Genomic DNA, 22,936 nt, shown 5'->3' with positions numbered 1-22,936 from the left:
TAAAGATGCAGCTTATGGGATGTGGCCTTAAACAAACTGTGTTGGATCGGGTCAAAGGGACAAAGTTGGCCATTTTTCATGAATTTTGTTTGATACGAGATACTTCTTATATGGTTTGACATGTTGAAAGATACTGAATAAATGGGAGACCATGCATATATTTTGCCCAAGTTTTAGACAAATTAAATGAAACCATCCTAAAATGCATTAATGGTCATGACCATTAATTCATTTTTGTATTGGTTACATGTATCGTGTCTAAAACTGGGGTCGAATATATACATGATCACCCATTCATTATCTTTCAAAGAAGTATCTCGTATCAAACAAAATTCATTAAAAATGGCCGACTTTGTCCCATTAATAAGTGTTATTTTTTAAACAATTCTCAGCAACAAACTGTGTCTTTTTTCTTCCAGTCGAAACATTGTCACTTTGTTTTGGCCGCAAAAACTTACATTGCCAAATATTTAGCAAAATTATCAAAAATACATTGAAAATCACTTCATTAAAAAATGTTTACCTACCGTATCTTTTTCAAAGGGTAGCACAGGCTGAAAGGCTATTTCTGTCACTTTGATTGGTGGAATGGCAAGTACAATATAGTCAGCCTGTAAAATTAATAAATAAATAAATAAATAAATAAATAAATAAATAAATAAATAAAAATAAAGTGATTACACTAAAGAGAGCAGTTCAAATATTCCATTTGACTCATCACTCTATATAAATCATGATTTCATTTAAAGCATTTGCATCCATAACTTGAGAGGCAAAATCCAAAATTGCTTTGAAAGAGAAAGCAGTAAAATTCTGTAAAATTACTTTAAATGAGTACAGATATTTTCGTAATTCATACTGGAGAAGAACGTGGGCTTTGGAAGACAGATTAAAGCCATGAGGAAAACGGAAGTCTTGTTTTGATGATCAGAGTTTCTGTTCACACACTGTTTCTGAAGCTGAACGGTCACAGGGCAAACTAAGCTTGAGTGAAGATGCTAAATAGTGCCCTCAATTTTCAAGATAGTTAAAAATACTAGAAGGAAATATTTTATAGAGCCAAGCAACAAGAGAACTTGGAAGCAACAAGAGAACTTGTTAATTTCTCCTCTTGCACTTCAGGTTAAAATTTAATGTAGACAATATGTTTTTTGGAAATTATAAAAGGAAAGAGGGCATTATAGATTGCACATTGACCTTTGGTCATTTAAGTTTTGAGTCAAAAAGTGAACAAATTTAATTTGATAAAATATGATCAACATTATCCACTGTGACATGAAAGCAAGCAATACCACCACATTACCATAAAATCCCTGCCATCATTGGTTGACACTTTGACAACACCATCGTTCTGTGTTACTGATGTAACAACGCTGTTGAAAATGACTTTTTCTGTGAAAAAAACAAATAAACCAAAAGACAAGAATATTTTGTTATACAGAGCAATGAGCATGTTTTTGTGAAAAAACCAGACTGTAGTTAATAAAAGTACCAGTGCTGTGATTAGGAAAGCAATGCCTTACATGTTGTGCATCCTGAGAATATCCTCTGCACATAACCAGCATTTTATGAATTCTTACACACTGGGCAGCGCAATAGTCCTGTCAGTGAGATTTCTCATTTGCTTTCCGTGAAATAAGCAGACATGACAGCTGTGTTGTTCAAGTAAAGTTACAAAGCAAAGATGTGCTAAAAAAATTACAGCTATTTGAGAGACACAGATTTTTTGAAACGTTGACAGTTACTAAGTCCTGCCTTTCCCCGCATGACTCATATGTAAAATATTTGTTTGATACAGAAACCATACAGGTTCACTCACTGCTAAAATGACTGTTTTCAATATGACCGTTGACTCCCTTTCCTGCAGATTGCTATGGTGAAATTACACTAAAAGATGAATTGTGTATTTTTAACATGTACCCTGTCTTCAAATTAGCAGTCAGCTGCTACGTGTTACTTGTGAAAACTGATCTTGCCTGTTTGCTGCTTTTCTTGCAGATAGAACCCTCGTCTAATCAAGTTCTTTTTTCAAAATGTATGATTTAAAAATCGCAAAAGACAAGAAGTAATATGATATTCATTTTCATTTCCTTCAGCAAAAGGTGACAAAAACACCACTGTGATATGATGGACAGGCAGTTTTACTTACAAAACCTGAACTTTATTTTGAAGTTTACTGTCTTGTTGGAATTTTTTGAAGAGCGCCCTCTATCAGTTGGATCAGAAAATTGGCAGAACTGCTGAAATCATGTTGTGAGATGTCAAGATTTTTCCAAGACAAGATACGCAATCCAGTGTAGTATTTTTCACACTCGTGAAGAGAATATTGACACCAATGACTACGCTATGGATTTTGACCCCTTCACACTCTAATACAGGTGTGACTACCTAAATAAACACTGGGAATGAGGCACTGTCTGTTGGTTTGGGTTAAAACAAAGGCATACTCACTCAGCATTGACATTAATTGAATTAGGCAACTTTGAGTTTTCTACTTTCACAAGAAGAATGGACCAGGTCTACAGTGTAGCTTTGCATTTCCATGATCCTTAAGTTATATGACCTTAAATTTTGATGTGATTCATTACTGCAAATCTAATACTTTGATTTTAACACTAACAACAACAGGCAACCATATTCACAAATTTTAAAGACTAAACAGAGACTATCTTTGAGCTAAAACTTTAATTTTTCTATCATTGAAATGTTAATGACTATGACGATTGCATACAACTGCAAAATACCAGGTTGTCAGGTCATGTAGGGGTTATGCGAATGACACACTATAGCAAAGAAAGTCAATACTCACCTGAGCCTATCAGATCTGCTATCTTTTCACTCACTTGTTGGCTTCCACCCAAGATATACCTTTCCTGATAAACGGACAAACATAAACATTATAAAAGCTGCAAACGATCATCAAAAAGTGTTTCAAAACTTCAAAAACCATGTCTGTCTCAAAAAATTTTGATAAATTTCAACCTGAAACACTTCGGGGGAAATGAAAATGTGAGTGGAGCATTCAAAACATGTCACAGAAAGAGACAGTTTTGCTCACCTGGGCACCATTCTCTACTGATACCATTCTTTTCAGACCTGTAATGAACCACAATATTGCAGCATCACAGTTAAATCAGACCGAATGCACAAATCACAAACTAGAGATAAAGTTGCCAAACTTTCTTATCATGTTTACCGGTGGCTTGTAAGAATCAACAATTCTGATCTGTACTAGAGTCTTACTGTCTGTACTCGAGTAAAGCTATGGCTCATTTTATGTCCTTCCTTTGGCTTTTGGAATATGAAGACATCCTTTCCCCACATGATAATCATCAATGTCATTTGAAAATGAGTGACAAAACAAATTTTCACAAATTGGTACTTTGAAACGTGCTCTCACATTATCATAATTATGGGATTCTCTATGTAGCTTTTCTGTGAACCACTCTGGTTTTATAATAGTCAGTAGAGGGGGTTTTCCATTCTATTGCCAATGGTTTTCTTTTTTTTAAGTGGAGGAGGACATAAATACTTCCTAGAAGTGGCACTTGGATAGCTTTCTTTACGCGATGGATCACACTATCTCTGTATGAAAACGAAAAACAAAATTACAGTACATAATTTATGACCATTTTTTTCAGCAAATTAAAAAGTGAATCCATATGGGCCACACGCCCATAAAGAACGGTAAGATTTGGTGAGCCTGAAAATCTGTCCACAAAGTGCACTTGACCTCAAAGTAACCATGAAGCCTTCATTGTTTATATATATACCATTACTGTAGGCTGGTTACAGTACAAACTATCATGTGCTAACATGCTACCGTAGGTTGCACTCTCAGTGACCCAATGAAAAGGTGTGGCGTAGATTATGACTTCACATAAACACACCATCCCCTTTTTGACAGTCACAAGCAAACACTATCAGCCCACACTACTTGTTTACACACACTGTCTTGTTGTTTATCAGAGCCTTGCGTTTATTGTGGGTTAGGCCTACATTACAGCCTTTACATTATGTTATCCAACGGGATCAAAGAAATAAGTACTCTTCACAAACATCTCAACCAGTTCTTTTGATATTGCCTAAAGGTATGCAAAATAGCTCAAAATCAATCAATTCTTTTAACCACAATCCCTCCATTACTGGTCTGGAAACAGGGCTGGGTTTTTTTAGTAACAGGCTTTGATATGGATACACAACAATTAACGCTTTGGTGAATATTGTACATTTTATTTGCACATCAATTTTATCAGTTAAATTACAGCATTTTGACATTTTCCATGCTGATAATTAGTGTAAAATATCCCCATAGTTTAATGAACTTCAAACTTTGAATATTTTTCACGTTTTGTGTACTGCGCTAACATATAACAAGAATACAGGTGGCAAAGTTGCAGCGTTGTAGTCACCTAAGAAAGGGTGTGAAATCAAAACAGGAAATGAGAGTGGCCACTTTGAAGTTGACATTTTTGACACGGTACATTATCACCAAATTATCCAATTGCAAGTTGATAAACTCCTCGATGACTCGATGATTAGAAAAAGCCATGACAAAGTCCCAGATCAATCCATATCAAGCCTTGTCTTTGCAGTAATGGTAATCCAAACATAATCTAAGTGAGCTTCTGGACTGATGGTGGAAGGACTGTTGTTTTCAAATTTGCGTTATTTTTCACCCATTCTCACCGTGTTAGAACTTCAGAGAAAACAGAAACTAGCATGGTTACTGCAGTCTTGTTAACAGAAGCCATGCAAGCTGGTTTTTCAAATCCTAATAGAAAGATTCAACAAAAAGTCTTTCTGGGAAGACCTACGAGTATTTACGTTCACTAATGAAGGGCAAATGCACGCCATAAAAATCAAGTTTACCCTTTGCTGTGAGATTGCATAAACTCCTGATTTCAGACCTGTGTGTGACCTCAAAGAATTGCTAAATGTATGAAAGTCACACACTGCAAATATTACTGTACAGTTATAACCCCATGAGTGCTGTAATTTTTCCCGCCAAAATTTTAGTGCAACTTTTTTTTTCCAATTTTCATGAATTTTTCTGTAATTTTTTTGATAATTTTGGACCAAATGGACATCATATTTTATTGGCTATGGTTTTTATCAAAATTTTAGCAACATTCTGAATAAAATTGACTGGAAATATTTTATAATGGCATCAAAAATTTACTATGGCGTTCAAAAGGTAAGGAAGAATGCATCTTGGGACAGATATTTGGACTATATAGCTTTTACAATACTTTTTTTGGGTCTACCACATGTGGGGGGCTCATTTTAATGGAGTTAAGAAAGTTTCACCAGTTTTTGTGTATTTTTGTGAAATTCAAAAGTTTTATTTTTTCCCATCGTGTCAAACACAGGGATGGCAGCCATTTCGATTTTCACAAGTTGCTCAATATTGGGAAATTTGTTTCTCTAGTACATGTACAAAATTTTGCACAGTGACCCCTAAATTTTATTCTTTATTAGGAAAGAGAACGTTTCCTTAAAGAAATTTTGACCAAAGCGTTAAGTCTTTCAATTTTGAGGTGTGCGGCAACTTAAACTTTACATTTTGTTTCTACTAGCTGACTTCATCCCATCGCTACAGAAAAGATCAAAACTACAGGATAGCCAACTTTTGGCAGAGAAAGGCTGTATGGTGATTAAACATTAACAGATAATTATCTCTCACTTATTTCAAAATGTGATGTGAACTTTGGAAGGTGAAAACTTAACACAATGGAATACATCCATGTCTGAGAAATACCTCATGAATACTACATTTGATGTACATAGGATATAGCAGGACAAAATCTTGGTTGATAGTCCATGTAGCCGACAATAAGATGTTAATGATATGCATATGTGTACAAGTTTAAAGGTCTCCTCAACTAACTTTCAGCTGGTCGCTCACTTTCTACTATTTTTATAGTATTTTCTACAAAGTCACAGACTTATTCTACCTGCAACTTAAAACTGATAGTGATTTCGTAGCTAATTCTTTACTATTTTTCATAGTATTTGATAGCCGGTATCAAACAGTTTGTGTTCGAGTCGGAGTCGGCTACATAGACGATCTGCCAAAATCTTCTGTTGCCGTACGTGTACATGTTCAAATGTGTAGAGTGACATTTTCATATAAACTGACAATCCCACTTCATGAACACAAACAGAAAACATTATATTGTCACTCTATGCTTGGACACATTCTACCTGCATGTACCTACGATTACTTGGTGGACACATAAAGTGAATTTTGCAATTGTATGCTGGCTTAGGCCATATTGAAATTCAACACCATCCTAGTGGGTATGTGTCTATTTCTTGATTATGTAAGGTACCGCAAGGCAGGCAGACTGCAACCGCACGGAAAGCTGGGCTTGTTTCAAACCGTGCCCGATACGGAATGTGTGTCAATCATTATAATACCATGACCACCCGCAGAACTTGTTGCAAATGAGGTTACCTGGACTTTGCACACACTACTGAAATATTGCTGAGCCATTATATTACTATAAAAACATTGCGATTGTACAAATGTGTTTGTTTTACAGCCATTCTGTAATGAGACACCCAAAGGCATGGCATTTGACTGGTATGCGCCGAGGGAGGTTATGTAATGACAACAGCGACTAGACTGAGTGTGTGAGCTAGTAGTCACATTTTATGAAAAGAAAAAAAGCGGATGAATATATAAATCTCCTGTCAATGTGAATTACTGAATAAGAAGATAATATTGTCAGCTGCAAAAATAAGATTTAGTAGAAAATTATGTGATTTCCCTTTATAATGGGATTTTGCGATGCGCTGACTATTAAAGTGTAATCCACTGACAGATCACCTGCAGTGCAGTGATTGACCTTCTGACATATAAGTGAATAAACTTGTTATTTGCAAAATCTACAGCCTTATTATCAAAATTCCTCTGAAACCTTGCAAAATATTTTCATCACTTTCGTCAAAATACCTGAAACACAGTCAAATATACTACAAAGCAGCAATCACCGGGTTTCGAGACATCTCCGTCAACAGGGGCAATAGAGAAATACATATGCAAAAGATGGGAGGCTATGGAGGTATTTGTGAAATCGAGGTCAAAAGTAGTCGAGGTGATGTGACATTTTGTTAAAAGAATTCAATATCATAGTTATCCCTTTATACCGAAAATCAGACCTCTAGCTCTATCACCTTAGCCTAGAATTAGATATGTGCATAATTAATGAGGTCTTGTCATGTGACATATTGACAATTGATTTCTATCCCATAGTACTCCCTGTGTACCAAAATTCGGATCTCTAGCCCTATTGGTTAGCCTAGAATTAGATATGCCATAATTAATGAGGTCTAGTCACGTGACATATTTGCAATAGATTTCTATCCCATACTACTATTTGTGTACCAAATTCGGATCTCTAGCCCTATTGGTTAGCCTAGAATTACATATGCGCATAATTAATGAGGTCTGGTCACGTGACATATTTGCAATAGATTTCTATCCCATAGTAGTCCATGTCTATCAAAATTCGGATCTCTAGCCCTATTGGTTAGCCTAGAATTAGCTATCACATAATTAATGAGGTCTGGTCACGTGACATATTGACAATAGATTTCTATCTCACAGTAGTCCCTGTGTACCAAAATTCGGATCTCTAGCCCTATTGGTTAGCCTAGAATTAGATATGCGCATAATTAATGAGGTCTGGTCACGTGACATATTTGCAATAGATTTCTATCCCATAGTAGTCCCTGTGTACCAAAATTCGGATCTCTAGCCCTATTGGTTAGCCTAGAATTAGATATGCACATAATTAATGAGGTCTAGTCACGTGACATATTTGCAATAGATTTCTATCCCATACTACTATTTGTGTACCAAAATTCGGATCTCTAGCCCTATTGGTTAGCCTAGAATTAGATATGCGCATAATTAATGAGGTCTGGTCACGTGACATATTTGCAATAGATTTCTATCCCATAGTAGTCCCTGTGTACCAAAATTCGGATCTCTAGCCCTATTGGTTAGCCTAGAATTAGATATGCGCATAATTAATGAGGTCTGGTCACGTGACATATTTTGCAAGAGATTTCTATCCCATAGTAGTCCCTGTGTACCAAAATTCGGATCTCTAGCCCTATTGGTTAGCCTAGAATTAGATATGCGCATAATTAATGAGGTCTGGTCACAGTGACATATTTGCAATAGATTTCTATCCCATAGTAGTCCCTGTGTACCAAAATTCGGATCTCTAGCCCTATTGGTTAGCCTAGAATTAGATATGTGCATAATTAATGAGGTCTGGTCACGTGACATATTTGCAATAGATTTCTATCCCATAGTAGTCCCTGTGTACCAAAATTCGGATCTCTAGCCCTATTGGTTAGCCTAGAATTAGATATGCGCATAATTAATGAGGTCAAGGTCACGTGACCTGACCCAAAATATTTCGGTGAACATTAACAGCCAATGATCGTCTATGTCGAAAAGAACCACACTCCTAGCTCTATTGGCTAGCCTGTAATGGGCATTTGTAAATCTATAGGGGAGGTCAAAGGTCACTGAAAAATGTGAAAAATAATACTTTAAAAATCTTCTTCTCAAAATCGGCAGGGCCTATGACCTTGAAATTGGCATGAAGGAGCCTAGCCCTATGGTCTACAAAAATATCTAACAGAATTTTGATTGGTTTATTTTTATGCAAATTAAGCCAAGTTGAAAGTTTAATTTCAATATGGCTGCCAGGTCACGTGACCCATTGTTATGGTCATGTGATCAAAAAATTACTTGTGAGGAGTTTTACCTATGTGCCAAATTTGAAGTCTCTAGGTGCAACAGTGTTCGCGTGGCAGTTGCATTTAGAGGACGGAAGAAGAAGAAGAAGAAAAGAATAATAATAATAATAATAATAATAATAATAATAATAATAAAAAACGGAACGATTACTAGAGGTTTCGGACCCGTGGTCTCGAAACCCTAAATATACTACACATGGGGTATCAATTGCATATTTGATGACGGAGGAGGGTATGGGGAGGGGTACTTTTTTGTTCACTGAGCTAAAAAATTTGTTGCATGTTCCTGAAATAAAGTTTAGCCAATTTTTAGATAGTAGGTTGAAATCAGACTGAAAATTCTTTTGATACTTACCTCCACCGACTTTGAGGTCCCATAGGAAGTAGAGCAGTGAAATCTGTTCAGGTTCCACACAGAAAGCTGAGTTTGTCACTATCCTGCCAAGTCTCCTGCTGCTTTCAGTGTAGCAAATTTTATCAAACCACTCAGCTACAGTCATGTTGTCATACTCCTTGGCAAAAGGTGCGTCCCAAGGTGAGGAAAGCGGAAGCTGGAGGTTCCAAAATAAATAAAAAAAAAATTGTTACCGAAAGTTTCAAAGGTGATATAAAACAGTTTTGTGCAGGGTTATCTAACATGGTAAGCGCAGGCCATGCAGGACAGTTTTGCATTTCTATGACCTCAATATGACCTTACATCCTGGTGTTTTGATTTACTTTCCAGAGCATTATTTCATTGGTGGCCATGTTGTGGATGGCTAAGACATGAGATGATAGTTTGTTTTCACGTGCAAAAGTCTAGCCTACCAAATTTGGAAGCATCATAACAGCAGTCTGCCCATTCTCATAGAATTCTGTACTGAATCGCCACTGTCAACCCAATGGATGTTCAACCTTTGTTATACCGTACAGTATATCTTGGGTGCAAATACAGTGATCTGATTGATAAAGACGTCAAAATATGAGAGCTATGTTTGCAATACGGCGCAGTTGGGACATGAGCATGCTCTCAGTTAGAGTAAAATCACTTTTTTAATGTTTAATGTCAGAATTTCAATATACTGTTATGACATAACACTGTAGCTATAAAGCACCTCAGCAATAGTTATGCCAGCTGATTTGACCTGAATTCCTTCAAAATTTGCACTTGCTTTCGCTTGTGCATGTGTATCATGAATTGATCAAAATCTCTTGGTATGCCTGGTTTTGCTCTTAAAGTACTAGACATCACCGGAAAGACCATGATGAAGGTCAAACAGGGTCATAAAAAAATGGTCTGTCATATCTTATGTGATACAGAGAGGTATCTCAAAGGCAGCTACCAGCCTGACTAACCATCACTTGGGGCTGGGGTAAAACTGATATTGATGAGATGAGAAAGAGACAACACAACACAGAAATGAAATGAAACTGTCTCCCTTTGGGTCTAATTACAACCTTCTGGTTTGGCAAAGTACATGGCCATGAAGTGTGTCTTTTTTAACATTAGGGGACGACTGCATTAACTTGCATGGTACCTGAAACCGAGTCCTTGCCTGGGTGACAAACAGAAGACTTTTAATCCCCAAGGTGTGAATGTTCCATTGTTATGTTTATCTAATCCAGCTGGTGCTATTGTAGTGCCATTGTAGGAAAGGCAGGTCTGCGGAATTGATCCTCTAGGGAAGTAGGGTATGCCTAAGTTAATGGAGCCTTCCCGTAATGACAGTCACTGAGAAATTGAAAGTTAAGGTGGAGCTGCATGTTGCCAACACAGTTTTTTTCAAAGCAATATTTCTCATCAAAGATGACAAGGAAACCCCCTCAAACTGTATATTTTCAAAAAGCAGAGACTTTAAAGTTTAGTATGGTAGCAGTAGTTTAGTCAAAGGATAAAATGGGTGTATATTTGGGGTAAAAACCTCAATTTTGGTATGAATGATAAAAATAAATTTCAGTCAAAAACTTGACTTTCTGAAATGCAATATTTCATTTAAAAGAAGGGTATATGCAGGAAAAAAATAACTATTTTATTTTGCATTATCTATCCTCATTCTTAAATGGCAAGGGTTAAAAGACCAAATTAACACTCAAAAGAGTGATTAAAATCATGATAAGCAAAATTAAAATGCCTCTTATTCAAAATGTGAGAACTTTTATTACCAAACAAAATAGTCTTGTTATATAGTATTTAAAGAACATAATGTGAAAATTTCAGAAAATTTGACCCAGCCAGAGTGGAGTTAAATTCTTTGGAAATTTTAACGTTGGGAAGAAAAAGAAGCCAGGAAATGGGTGATTTGCATACATTTGCATAAATTAACTCCTTTTTCATGCAACTTATGACTGCTTGACAAGCTTAAAGGTGGGCCAAACCAATATTTTAATCTTGGGTTAACAAATTAATTAAAATGGAATGAATATTTGTGAAAAGGTGATCTTTGAGAGTTGGGTGCTGCGTTGGACGCAGCGCCTCCTAAAAAGTGTATTTGAATTCAGTATCTGTGATTCGGAAATTTTACAGCAAATTCAACACAACTCATGGCTAAATAAAAACATTGGGATTCATTTAATCACTTCATCATTCAATTTCCTTCATTTACGTATTCATGGCTATCTTGATATGAATTACACTCATTTGTTTGGAGAGAAGCCAAAATGTGACATTCTCAAGGTTTGGTTGTTTGTGCGCCATTTTCTGCAAAGTGCACAGCTATAATCCTGTCATTGGCATGGCAACAGTCACACGTTTGATCAAAACAGTGTGCAGTTGGCGTGGTACATTGAAAGTTACAATTAGATTGTATAACTAGGTTCTGTTGTGGTTTTGCAGGTGTAGTGCTTTCCCTTTTTCCACATAATGCAGGCACACAAAACTGCATTGGGCTCACATTTCTTGAACTGAAACCAGGTCTACACTGGTTCACTTTCAGTACGCTGCTTTTGAGTGTGAAATGTAACATAAGTTCACACATATATTAACTTTCAACTCACTTGTTGAAAACAATCTGGAACATCAAAGACTATTATAAATACAATGAACAATAGTATAGCATTGTTCCAAAAAAGCCAAGCTTTCATAGCAAAATCACCGACATTTTATGAAAGTTAGCATCACTTCCAAATGAAAGAGCAATATTAGGGTGTAAAATTTGTCTCTGTTTTAAACATCTATACATCTTTAGGAGATGGACTTATCTTAGGAAGGGTTGGTTGAACAGTTACAGAAAAGAATTTCAAAAAGAAATATAGAACCATAAAACTACCCACTTGGATATCAAAATATGTGACTTAAAATGCAAACTTTTATGTTTGAACTTGTTTAAGGCAATCTCATTATTTTGCTGCGGGTTTGTTACCAAATATAGCTGTACACACGTGACAACGATACCTAAACTTTGGATAAATGTTGTTGTTGTATGAGTGGCAGTTGTTGCAGCTTGTAGTCTGAGCCATAAATTCATACGAATTAGTGTGACTTTTAGTAGCCATTGTAAAACTAGAAGGTTTCATTTTTGTCTTTTATGCGTAAAATACAGACAAACATTTATTTATGCATATTGATGAGAGAAAAAAATGATGTCATTTGTGATCAACGCTATTCATTTTCCAACTGAGCTACCGCAAGACCTCATAATCTCTGCCTTTACTATTGGAATAGCACACTGTTTGAACATGTAAATATACTACACATGCTTTGGCATCCCGGAACAAACAAAACAGTATCAAGTTACCACAGACCTGAAACCATCAGAGCCTTACACAGCTGTTGCCCTTTTAACCTTATTATACATTATAGTACACACAGACAAAGCAACAAGATATCCAGTTTGGACTCCTGTGACCCCTGACCTTTGACAGGTCAGAGTTCAGGTTTCAAGAATGAAAATCAACAAATGAAAAAAACAAGGAAGCTTTTTACCTACTTTTTCAACTTCGTTCTGTATCGTCACTTGAAGGTGATTAAGATCCAGTGCAATGATAGGATTATATAAATTAGGAATCTCACCCTCAAAAGAATATCTTGAACCCTGAGGAACAGACAGAGAAAAAAAAGACAAACAACTGACTAAATTACACAGAATGATGCAGCCTTCAATATGCCAATCATTTGACATTTCATAGAAACTACTCTGACCTTTCCATAAGGGCATCAATAATTGATAACATTTTATCTCAATATGATTATGTTGAGTGCCATAATACATAATTTTTCGGCATTCAAAATTCTTTGATATACAACCCCTGTCTCAACGTAGTGATTGAATTATTTTTTTTCCTGACTTTCATTTCATTCTCATTAATTCTCTTCAATATTTCTTCCCATCAATGCATATTTAAGGTATTTTGCATAATTCATTGTACAGTTTTTCTTGTAAACACTGAAAAACCATGTCATGAAATATTAAACATATTTTGCCATCATAATTGGACACTGAGATAGAAACATAGGGCCAAAGTCCCTGAAGCTACTATAGACATGGATACAAAATTAAGTATTTCCTGACTGTATGAAATTATCTCACTAAGGTCATCCTAGGGACTTGTAAACCAGTAAGTTCTGTTGAATAAGTTGAGACTGTACGTACTCAGAGAAAGCACACTGAAGACAAATGTTTGAAACTTAAGAAGTTCAAGGTCATCAAAAGCATTATAAGGAATCATGTTACACTTTCATTGCACTGTTTACACAGATTGCATAATTGCTATAAATAGCACATAAGGAATCTTACAGCCAAGCTTTACCATAAAAACCATATCACTTTGACCACTCTTTTAATTGACCACTCTATTTTTTTCCTCAAAAAGTAATCTTATTTTATCCTTACTAAGTCAACCATAAATGGAAATTAGAACTTTCTCTATCTCTATTTATTTGACCACCCTATCATGACAAACTATTATGAGCAATTTCTTTTAGATAACATAAATGGTGGTTCAGAATATCAAAGTTGGGATTCAGGAAAGTTGCCTTTACATGTTTTAATCCTCCAAGATGGTAAGCATTTCACTATGAACTGTCAAAAAAAGTTGAACTTTCTGATAATTCCACACTAAAATTATTTTGGCTTTGATGATTTCCTAATTAATTCAATTATTTAAAATCTTATTAATTATTTTTTTCTGGGTGAATTGATAGGGTTTATACAGTACAAGAATTACATACAATGTAAGTCAAATTTTGACCAAAAATGACAAAAAAATTCCTTAAAAATACACATTTGCATATTTCATCACAATTTGAACAAATCTAAGTTGGGTTATCCCTAGGGACCTGTATACCAAATAAAAAAGCTGTCTGACCAGCGGTTATGAAGTAGAAGATTTTTTACCAAAAACACCTTTTTTGGCATTAATTTGCCTATTTTCAACAATATCAAAAAATTAAAAAAAATAGTTTCTCAAAATCATATTTTTCATCTACACAACAAATATCAAATCAGTAAGTACTGCGGTTCTCAAGATATTTGAGTGGACGGACGCCTCACAAACGGACATACATACATACATACATACATACATACAGACTGACGACGGACGCCGGACGGATACCCATCCCAATAGCTTCTATAGACTATAGTCTATAGTAGCTAAAAATGGAAATATGACCCTAACCAAAACAGAGACAACTCAGTCATAACACAAATGAATTTTGTCTTGATAACTTTTTCTGTTTTGTTCATGTCAATTCAGCATTGTTTATGCCATGCCTGATAATGCTGTCTCTCTTACAAAACGTTTCTCTGAAAAATTTCAAAATTTTTGCAAACAAATCGTGGCTTTCACACTGCACACATTACCGTATACTCTCTGTAAATATGCTCCACATAAAACACTGATCACAACATTTCAACCCTGCTCTGGACAGAATTTTGGAACAATCATAATTTTGCCACAGCAAAGTTGGGACCCTGAATTGCAGAATGGGGGTGTAAGGCTTATATAATATTCTATCACACAGCTTCATTAAAAAACTTCTTACATCAAGCAGCATGACCGTCTTTCCGTCATCAAAATTAACTCTGCTGGTTTCTATTCCCAGTTCTTTTAAGAGGCGTAAAATTCTATTCTGTGTGGGTCCTACAAAGGCAGCTCCCATGTCGGCACAACCATATCTGGAGTCCTGCAAGAGACATGATAGTAATCAATAAATTTTGATCATGATCGATAAAACTGACAACGGCCTTGTTTTTTGGACTGGCAGGAGAAATGAAGGTTACCATGGAAATATGTAAGGATGGAAATACATGATAGTGTGCCGTATGGTGTTTATGGAAAAAAGTATTGATTTATTGCTTGTCAATGTACATGTGGCTTTCCTCATGGAAAAACACCGGAAGTACTGGGAATCAGCATCAGACACCAGCTTATTCCTAATCATCCTGAAAGTTACCTCTAATGCTGTTGGTGGACAGTCTCGTCTCCGAGGTTATCTTAGGTCTGGTTTAGAGATGTTTATGGTTGCTCTGGTTGAATTTGGGGGCATTTACAATGAGTAATGACTGCTAATGTAATGAGTGCTAGCTTATATGTATACATGTGTGTGTGTGTGTACATTTCATTGAACTTAAGGTAGAACGCACCTCGGGGACAGACATTCAGACTCTCAAACTTTTACAGTTCTCTTCTGATATACCACATGTGGGGGTTCATTTTAAAGGTCTTGGTGAAAGAAAACTTTCCATCGGCTAAGTTTTTTAAAATTCGAAAAATTTTATTTTTCGCCATAGAGTTAACACAGGGATGGCGGCCATTTTGAATTTCTAATATTGGTAAATCTTGGATTATTTGTTTCTCTAGTACCAAAATTTGCAAGGTGACCCCCTATTTTTATTCTTGATTTTGAAAGAGAATGATTGAAAGATTCCTTGAGGAAAGTTAGAGCAAAAGTTTAAGTCTTTCACTTTTGAGGTGCATATTACCTTAAACAACGAGGGGGAGCTAAAGCCAAAATTACAACAACTTTTGTCCATAAACACTTTTTTTTGGGGGGGGGGTAGGCAGGTGATTTTGGACACTGACTTCCTATCCAGGTGAATAGGTATTGTACCTTCTGAGATCATATAAGATAGAAAAGTTACTGAATCTGAGACGAACCAGGCACTCTACCAAAGTTAATCACATACTGCGGTCACAAGTCTTTATCTCTGATGAGGTCAATTTCCATCAAAGAAGTATGATTCTGACGTATTTTGCTTGATTGCAAATTGTTAAAATTTTCATCATATACGTATATGCCATAGTGACGTCATCTGGCTTGCTATCTTCATGCGCACATCATTAATACCCCCACAACAAACTATCAGTAAATGAATGCTCATTTCTGCATCTTCCTTGCCAACAGCACAAGGGTCTTTAGAGCACACTTATTTCAGTAACGACAAATTACCAATACAATTGTGATGGACTGAACACTAGCTAAAAGGGTTAACAACAGACTGCAGGCTGGTCACCAAATTTGAAGAAACTCCACACCACGGTAACACTAGTAAGATAAATTTTAAATTTTTATCCACTGGTACTTGTTAAACCCTCTCAGACATGAAACCTTATATATATGGGTAAGTCAGGCCTGAAGGGGTCCAGAGAAAGCCAAAGATTTGGCAAGAGCAGTGTGCTGTATGTTAAGTGCTTCTTGGAACTCTGTAATCAAATATTGCAGTCGCTGTGATTTTTAAGTATTGCAGGCCTAATCTTTAGTTTTCTACATCGTTCAGGGAGGTCATGAACTGTGTTTTAATACTATCAGTGATATACACACATCTGTGGTGATTTTGTAGTCTCTCTAAAAACAGACTCTACCTGTACGATATGACAGACTACACTTCCTTGGAAGTACATGTACACATTATTAACATTCCTTGGCTGGGAAACATTCTATTATCCGGATCTGGTATTTTCCGTGTTTTCAAATTTCTCTGCACTGGTTGTCACCGTGAGATACGCACTGGCCATTACTACACCTCGGTTACCATGGAAACCAATGGTGGGGAGGAGAAGGGGTGAAAGGTCAGAGGTGAACAACTATCAGCTTTTATTCCTGACAGTCATCGGATCAAAACATTTCTGCAATGTCTGTCTCATTAGCTACTGGCAATCCAAGGCTATTATACAATATAATACGTATCCGATTACATTGATCAATCAAACCGTTCTGTCTTCCGCTGTCATTTGAGTTAACATTTTCCGAAGACCAGAGGTCACGCCCAGTTTTCTGTCACGACCTACATGTATTATCTCTGAACACATTTCCAGGAAATTTCATCATATAAATATGAGCTGACAAATGACACTGAAACAATAGTCAAGGCAAAGGAAATCCAAGACACAAAGAGATGACATTTGCGATGATATTTCAAGACACTGAACACATCTATTGACAAATAAGTTACTCTTTTCACATAATGGCAACCCTGAGGGTGAATATGCTTTTAGCTCTTACAACAATACTGGCAGTTATAATCTTTACTCCTCAAGAAATAAAACAAAACAAAACAAAACATTAATTTCTCTAACTATGATGTTTAACCAGTAATTTTGCCAGCCATGGTGGGGGAACTGACAATCGTTGCGTCAAGACAAGTAAAAGTAAAACCTTTGCAAAACCTTTGGGCATGTGACTATATTAAATGAACCATCCCATGACATGAAAAAGGCACACTGTCATTAAACATTACTTGTATTGCCATACTTCACACAAAAATACGAAAATGTGATGACCTATAAAACATGAGCTTGCTCTCCATAAAGTTCAGGATTCATTTATCTTCAAATACATTGTAAACGTTTTTTTACTTTTGATAGGATTAGCTCTATATGTTTAACATAAAAAACTTTTACTTTGCATTGAAATTGAAATATTTTTCATGCTGGACAACACAAGCAGAGTACACACTACTGGCTTCTTAAATGGGACATTGACGATTCAAGATTTTTTTCACTGATGAAATCAATACACCAGTTGAGGTTGACATCAGAGAGACTGCTGCGCAAAAATCTTAAATAGCTCATTGGGAAAGACCTTCAAAACTCAACAAAGTTTTTGTCCAGCGAAGAAGTCTGCTGTCACTAAACTCCTTTGCATGAAAACAGAAGAGGGCAGAAAGTCTTTCTTTTGGAGTCCGAGTGAATACGTTCTGGATTGAGACCTGTTAAGTGGGGTATTGAGTCCCTATCAAAAATGAACAACGGCCTCTTTTATCAGAGATCCCGGACAGAGAGCCATCCTCAGGGTCAGACACAATGGGTGGCAGGACAACCAAGGATAAATGGGTCTCCTGCTGATGAAATTGGGATTTTCTTGCACAAATTTATTTTTACAGAGACAAAGCCGTAGATCAGCAATTATGGATCTGTCCTTGTTGACAATGTACACGTGCAATCCAGAGAGCTCTCTGACTTTTGAACCTTTTGAATAGATTTTAGTGATATCTGGACTTGTCTTTATATCAGCTGTATGTCAGCACAAGATATATTTCAAATTTACTTGTGTCAGAGAGACTTTTCTCGATTCAGTGGTATAAGGCCCTCTGGTTAAGTCTAACTTTGGTGCCGATGGTCTCATAATCAATGTCAAAATAATCAGCTTTTTGTATCTATCTGCCTTGCTATCAAGCAACACTGCAATTCATCATTCCATTTGCAGAACTGAAATACCTTGATTAACCTTTTTAACCAGCTACAGTTGAACCCTATTAATCCTTTGCTGTCTCCCCCCTCTTATCGACTAGATAAAGGGTGAAGTTTGCAATGGTTTTGGTGAATGCAGAGGTGGTGGAAAAGTTCAATTGTCTGAATTCTGTAATCACATATTTTAGTGTGTGTGTGTGTGATTTTGCTCAGACTTGTTTGTGGCTTTCCCCTTGCACTGGTATGACAGACCTGTGAAAGCTGATATGGACTTGTATGAAAAATGAATGAATGCAGAACCATCAAACCACGCTGTGCAGAACTACTGCATACAACTGTCCTGTGATCGGCAAAATTTTGATCAAAGGGAAATGCAACATGAAACAGCTGGCCACTGTTTCTTGCTCTTTTCATTACATCATCCACACAAATACTGTTAGGCGCTTTAAATAAAACTCTTTGTTTGTCGTCCACGTGCTGGTAGGTTTTCAGAGAAAATTAAGAAAACAAACACAATGTTAACACTACTACAAATAAAAATATTACTTTTCCAGAAGAAACCAAATAAAAATTGAGCTAATGTTAATACACTTGTGTTATTTGTCTGTTTTTTACTCTGGCTGGCTGGCAGCTTTCTTCAAAAATCCATGGACGGCAAAACAAAAATATTTCTTTAAATGGCCTTACAGTAAAACTTTCAACACTGCATATCATTTGTTCTGTGTCGACATCATCTCTTGCAAAATACAAGTTCCTACTCCACTCTGTACATATGAATTTTGGGAGGGCCAATTTCCTCTTTTTTCATTTTTTTTCCCTTCTCTGATACTAATAGTCTCTGATTGATTATTAATCTAATATAAAGATTCCAAGGGGACTCCTGATTCAGAATTCTCAAAAACTTTCATATAATAAACATATTTAAATTTTTTAAATATTTTTGCACATTTTCCTTCAAAAGTCTCCTCTGAAATTGCTCATCTGACAGACTCAAATTTCATTCTCCTGTTTTCAAGGATGACCTCATTAAGGTTTCTTGAAATGATGATGAAATTTGCAAACACAATTTTGGGGGGCAATGTCCTTGCATTTTAATTAGACGTGCTCTTGCATTATGTGGCCGGTCACACAGCTTTCCAATTCGAGTCGACATTTCCTTTATAGAATGTTCTTATTCAGCTTTGGTAATAAGCTTGGCATTTGTCTTGTACAAGTAAATTATTTTTTTTAAGGGGAAGTTCACCAAGGATGATTTTTACATATGTGCTAGCTTTATGGTCACTTACCCCGGAAAAGCTATTTTCGCCATTTATAACTTGCACAATTTTTACAAAAAACCGATAGAAATAGTACAGGAAGTTGCCCATGTAATTTGAATCATGGGAAAAAGCGCCAAGCTTGGAGCTTGCATAATGTGATATGGAAGACACCATTTTCCCATGGGTATGGCATAGTCCACTCCACTCTGATGGCTTAAACCAGGCTGTGCGTATTTACATAACTTTTGTTTATACTGAATAGCCTTGCATAAACGGTGAATCACTTACAATAAACTGTCCACTGTCAGATTTTGTGTTGCTGTTTACTACTGTATTACTGTGAGTGGACAATGTGGGGGCCATACCCATCCAAAGATGGTCCCTTCCATATCACATGATGCAAGCTCCAAGCTTGGGGCTTTTTTCCCATGATTCAAATTACATGGGCAACTTCCTGTACTATTTTTATCATTTTCGTAGAAAATCGGGCGAGTTATAAATGGTGAAAATAGCTTTTCTGGGGTAAATGACCACAGAGCTATCCACATATGTAAAAATCATCCTTGGTGAACTTCCCCTTTAAAGAACTTTGAATAATTTAACTTAAAAAATCTTCTCTTCAACGGTCTGTAATAATGCTTCCAAAACTATCATGATCGCATTTCCCTGTGACTGGATTTGAATACAAAATAAGTTCTCTTACTCGGTATGTGACACTTCTGCCTCCTGGCCTGTCCCTGGCTTCTAACACCAAGACATCAAGTCCAGCTTCATGCAATAGCTTTGCAGCTGACATGCCTATGGCGACAACAAAAATAGTTTGAATTTATTTATTCTTTACAGTTGAAATGTTATGAGAAGAGTGAAACAACACATTAATACTGAAGATGCTGAAATTGAATGTATTGTTTCTACGCAAAAATATTACAGTAACATTGCTAATAAAGAACAGAATAAGGTTTATAAGATGAGTTTTATGTTCATCTTTTGCAATAAAATTAGATTTATGAAAATGCCCATCTTGGATTTCAATACTTTGCAGAATACATATACCCGATTGAAAACTAGCCGTATTTTCTACCCTGGATTGATAGCTCTGCTGGTGGACAGAATTGTCCCCGAGACTGTTGTTCGCCCAGTTTAAGCGATGTATTCATTGCTTCGCTTCGATAAAGTTTGTATGTGTGATGTGTGATAGTGAGCGTACGTGCGTGAGTGCTTCATGAACTCTAAAACATGTGGAGCGGTCGCAGTCAGAAAAATGTAACAACTTAGCCGGCTATTGAACCACTCTTTAAATGGGAGTGGAGATTTAGCCGAGTGGTTCTGTCTATTGACTCTCCACTAGGCGACTGATGCCGTATGTTGTGAGTTCGAACCCGATTGAAAACTAGCCGTATAACATATGAAATATGACTGAAACCTATAGCATTTTCTTGTTCAACTCTGTAGAAGTCCATTTTTCCTCCTTGGAATTAAAGTTTACAGTGACAAGACTAAATTTCGTTGAAAGTATTCCCTGTTTTCAATCAACTTGCTGATTAAAACTGTCTTCCAAAAGTTCTGTTCGGATGTCGACTGTTGACATATCAAAATTACAATCCTCTTTTACTTTTAGTGATTGTTTCTGAATTGATTTTTTTATATTTTTTGAGATGTCAAGAGCACAAGATATCACTAGAAACTTTCACTAAATTCTCTACAAGTCTAGTAAATGCATGCACCATTCAAGATAACCCTTTGGGTCTTTGGATGAATATGTTGGAGATACAGAAATTCCTCGATTGTTCATATATAAAATTATATCCACGGGGATAAATTTGTGGGTTTCTGTGTGAGGAAATTTTTAAATGTTACATGGTGCATTAACCACAGAGAGCCCACACTGATGAATACAAAACCAATCAATTATCCGACTCTGTCAATAATTTATCGATTTTTTTGAAATTCTGACGTAGAGTTTGTTAAATATAGTGCAGTATCTACCCACCACTGATGCCTGCTCCTATTACGATCACGTCTTTCTTCAGTCTTCTCGACATTTTGTCCTTTTCATAGAGGAAAAAATTTTCGATTTCTGAAACAAACAAATATCATGAAAACTTGTAAATACCACACTTTTGTGAAATGGCACATGTGACTTGCGGGAACAATGGCAAAGCTGTATATTCAAGTACTATTTCCATTTTACAAAGATACATGTTAATGTCGGAAACGCTTTGGGTGTTCCACTTGATGTATCAGCATCTATGTTAACTTATATCGTGAATTTATGTAAGTCTGCATATTTGCTTCATGGAAAATCAGGAAAATCCGTAATCTTCTTGATACAAATTCTACAGAAAAATTAGTTCATGTTTTTATGACAGTATGGAACACGCACCTGCCTGAACTCCGATGTGCTGATAATATTAATGTTTTTAAATCTCAATTAAAAACTTAACCTCTTTATAGAGAGTTACTTGTGTGATTTTTAAATATATTCCTTTACTCTTTTTTTATAAATGTAGTATAAGGCGCCTTGAGATATTTCTAAGATTGCATGACATGGCTACACTCTTCAACTTCAATAGTTACAGAAATAGTAACATGTGTTGATTTTTCACTATCACTATCACTTTAAGACAAGTTCAAACAAAAAGATAAATTTACATGCAGAAAACTGATGCAGTACTCCCAAAGAGTACAGTACATGTATATACGTATGAATTGTATGTATGTATACGAATATGGCAAGTTGCTGAAAATTGGTATCACTTTTCATCATGAAGTCATTCTATTTGACATTGAACTTCCATCAGCTGGTGTTTTTTGATGTATTTTCCAGTATTTTAGCTCCGTGAGTACACACCATTTCCTGTTCTACTGCCAGAATGAAATGACTGGAGGCTCCACTTGTCATTGAATACAGACTGCCTCTGACAATGTCAAATCGTAATGGGTAATTTTGACCTCCAGACTTTGAGTTCAAAGGTCAGAACCATTACGGCTTAATTTGAGTTCAAAGGTCATTATTCATTTGTTAACAATAACAAGTTGCCTTCTGTATACCGTAGATTGCATTGGGTTTGCCAGGTTCACAGCTTGTGTTTCAAGTTACTTTTAGGGAGAAGAATACTCTTGTTTCACAGAACAAAAATTATGAAAATATTATCGAAAGTTACAGCTGTTGTCTCTGTGATTTTCCGGTATATACATGTACAGTCCTTGTAGGACGAATATCAGTGTGGTGAAACAGCATGTTGGTGTATGCTTTTCACAAATACATGTTGCATTTGCTGGCG

At 36.1% G+C, this 22,936-nt stretch overlaps 1 protein-coding gene across 2 annotated transcripts in view; it reads right to left on the bottom strand.

Moving 5' to 3' along the window:
* LOC139147935 (amine oxidase [flavin-containing] B-like) overlaps nucleotides 1–22,936 on the bottom strand; it is a 77,580-nt gene that overhangs the window by 12,470 nt on the left and 42,174 nt on the right. For both annotated transcript variants that reach the window (XM_070719168.1, XM_070719167.1), the window contains exons 5-13: nucleotides 21,643–21,729; nucleotides 20,356–20,450; nucleotides 14,747–14,887; nucleotides 12,690–12,794; nucleotides 9,140–9,335; nucleotides 3,059–3,096; nucleotides 2,810–2,873; nucleotides 1,304–1,392; nucleotides 528–611 (exon numbers count right to left, since the gene is read on the bottom strand). In XM_070719168.1, coding sequence (XP_070575269.1) covers nucleotides 528–611; nucleotides 1,304–1,392; nucleotides 2,810–2,873; nucleotides 3,059–3,096; nucleotides 9,140–9,335; nucleotides 12,690–12,794; nucleotides 14,747–14,887; nucleotides 20,356–20,450; nucleotides 21,643–21,729 — 899 coding nt within the window. The remainder of the gene's footprint in view (nucleotides 1–527; nucleotides 612–1,303; nucleotides 1,393–2,809; nucleotides 2,874–3,058; nucleotides 3,097–9,139; nucleotides 9,336–12,689; nucleotides 12,795–14,746; nucleotides 14,888–20,355; nucleotides 20,451–21,642; nucleotides 21,730–22,936) is intronic.

The sequence above is a fragment of the Ptychodera flava genome, chromosome 13 (genome assembly GCF_041260155.1).
Source record: "Ptychodera flava strain L36383 chromosome 13, AS_Pfla_20210202, whole genome shotgun sequence".
NCBI lineage: Eukaryota > Metazoa > Hemichordata > Enteropneusta > Ptychoderidae > Ptychodera > Ptychodera flava.
The sequence above is the reverse complement of the archived record's forward strand: the minus strand, read 5'-3'. Positions and strand labels throughout refer to the sequence as shown.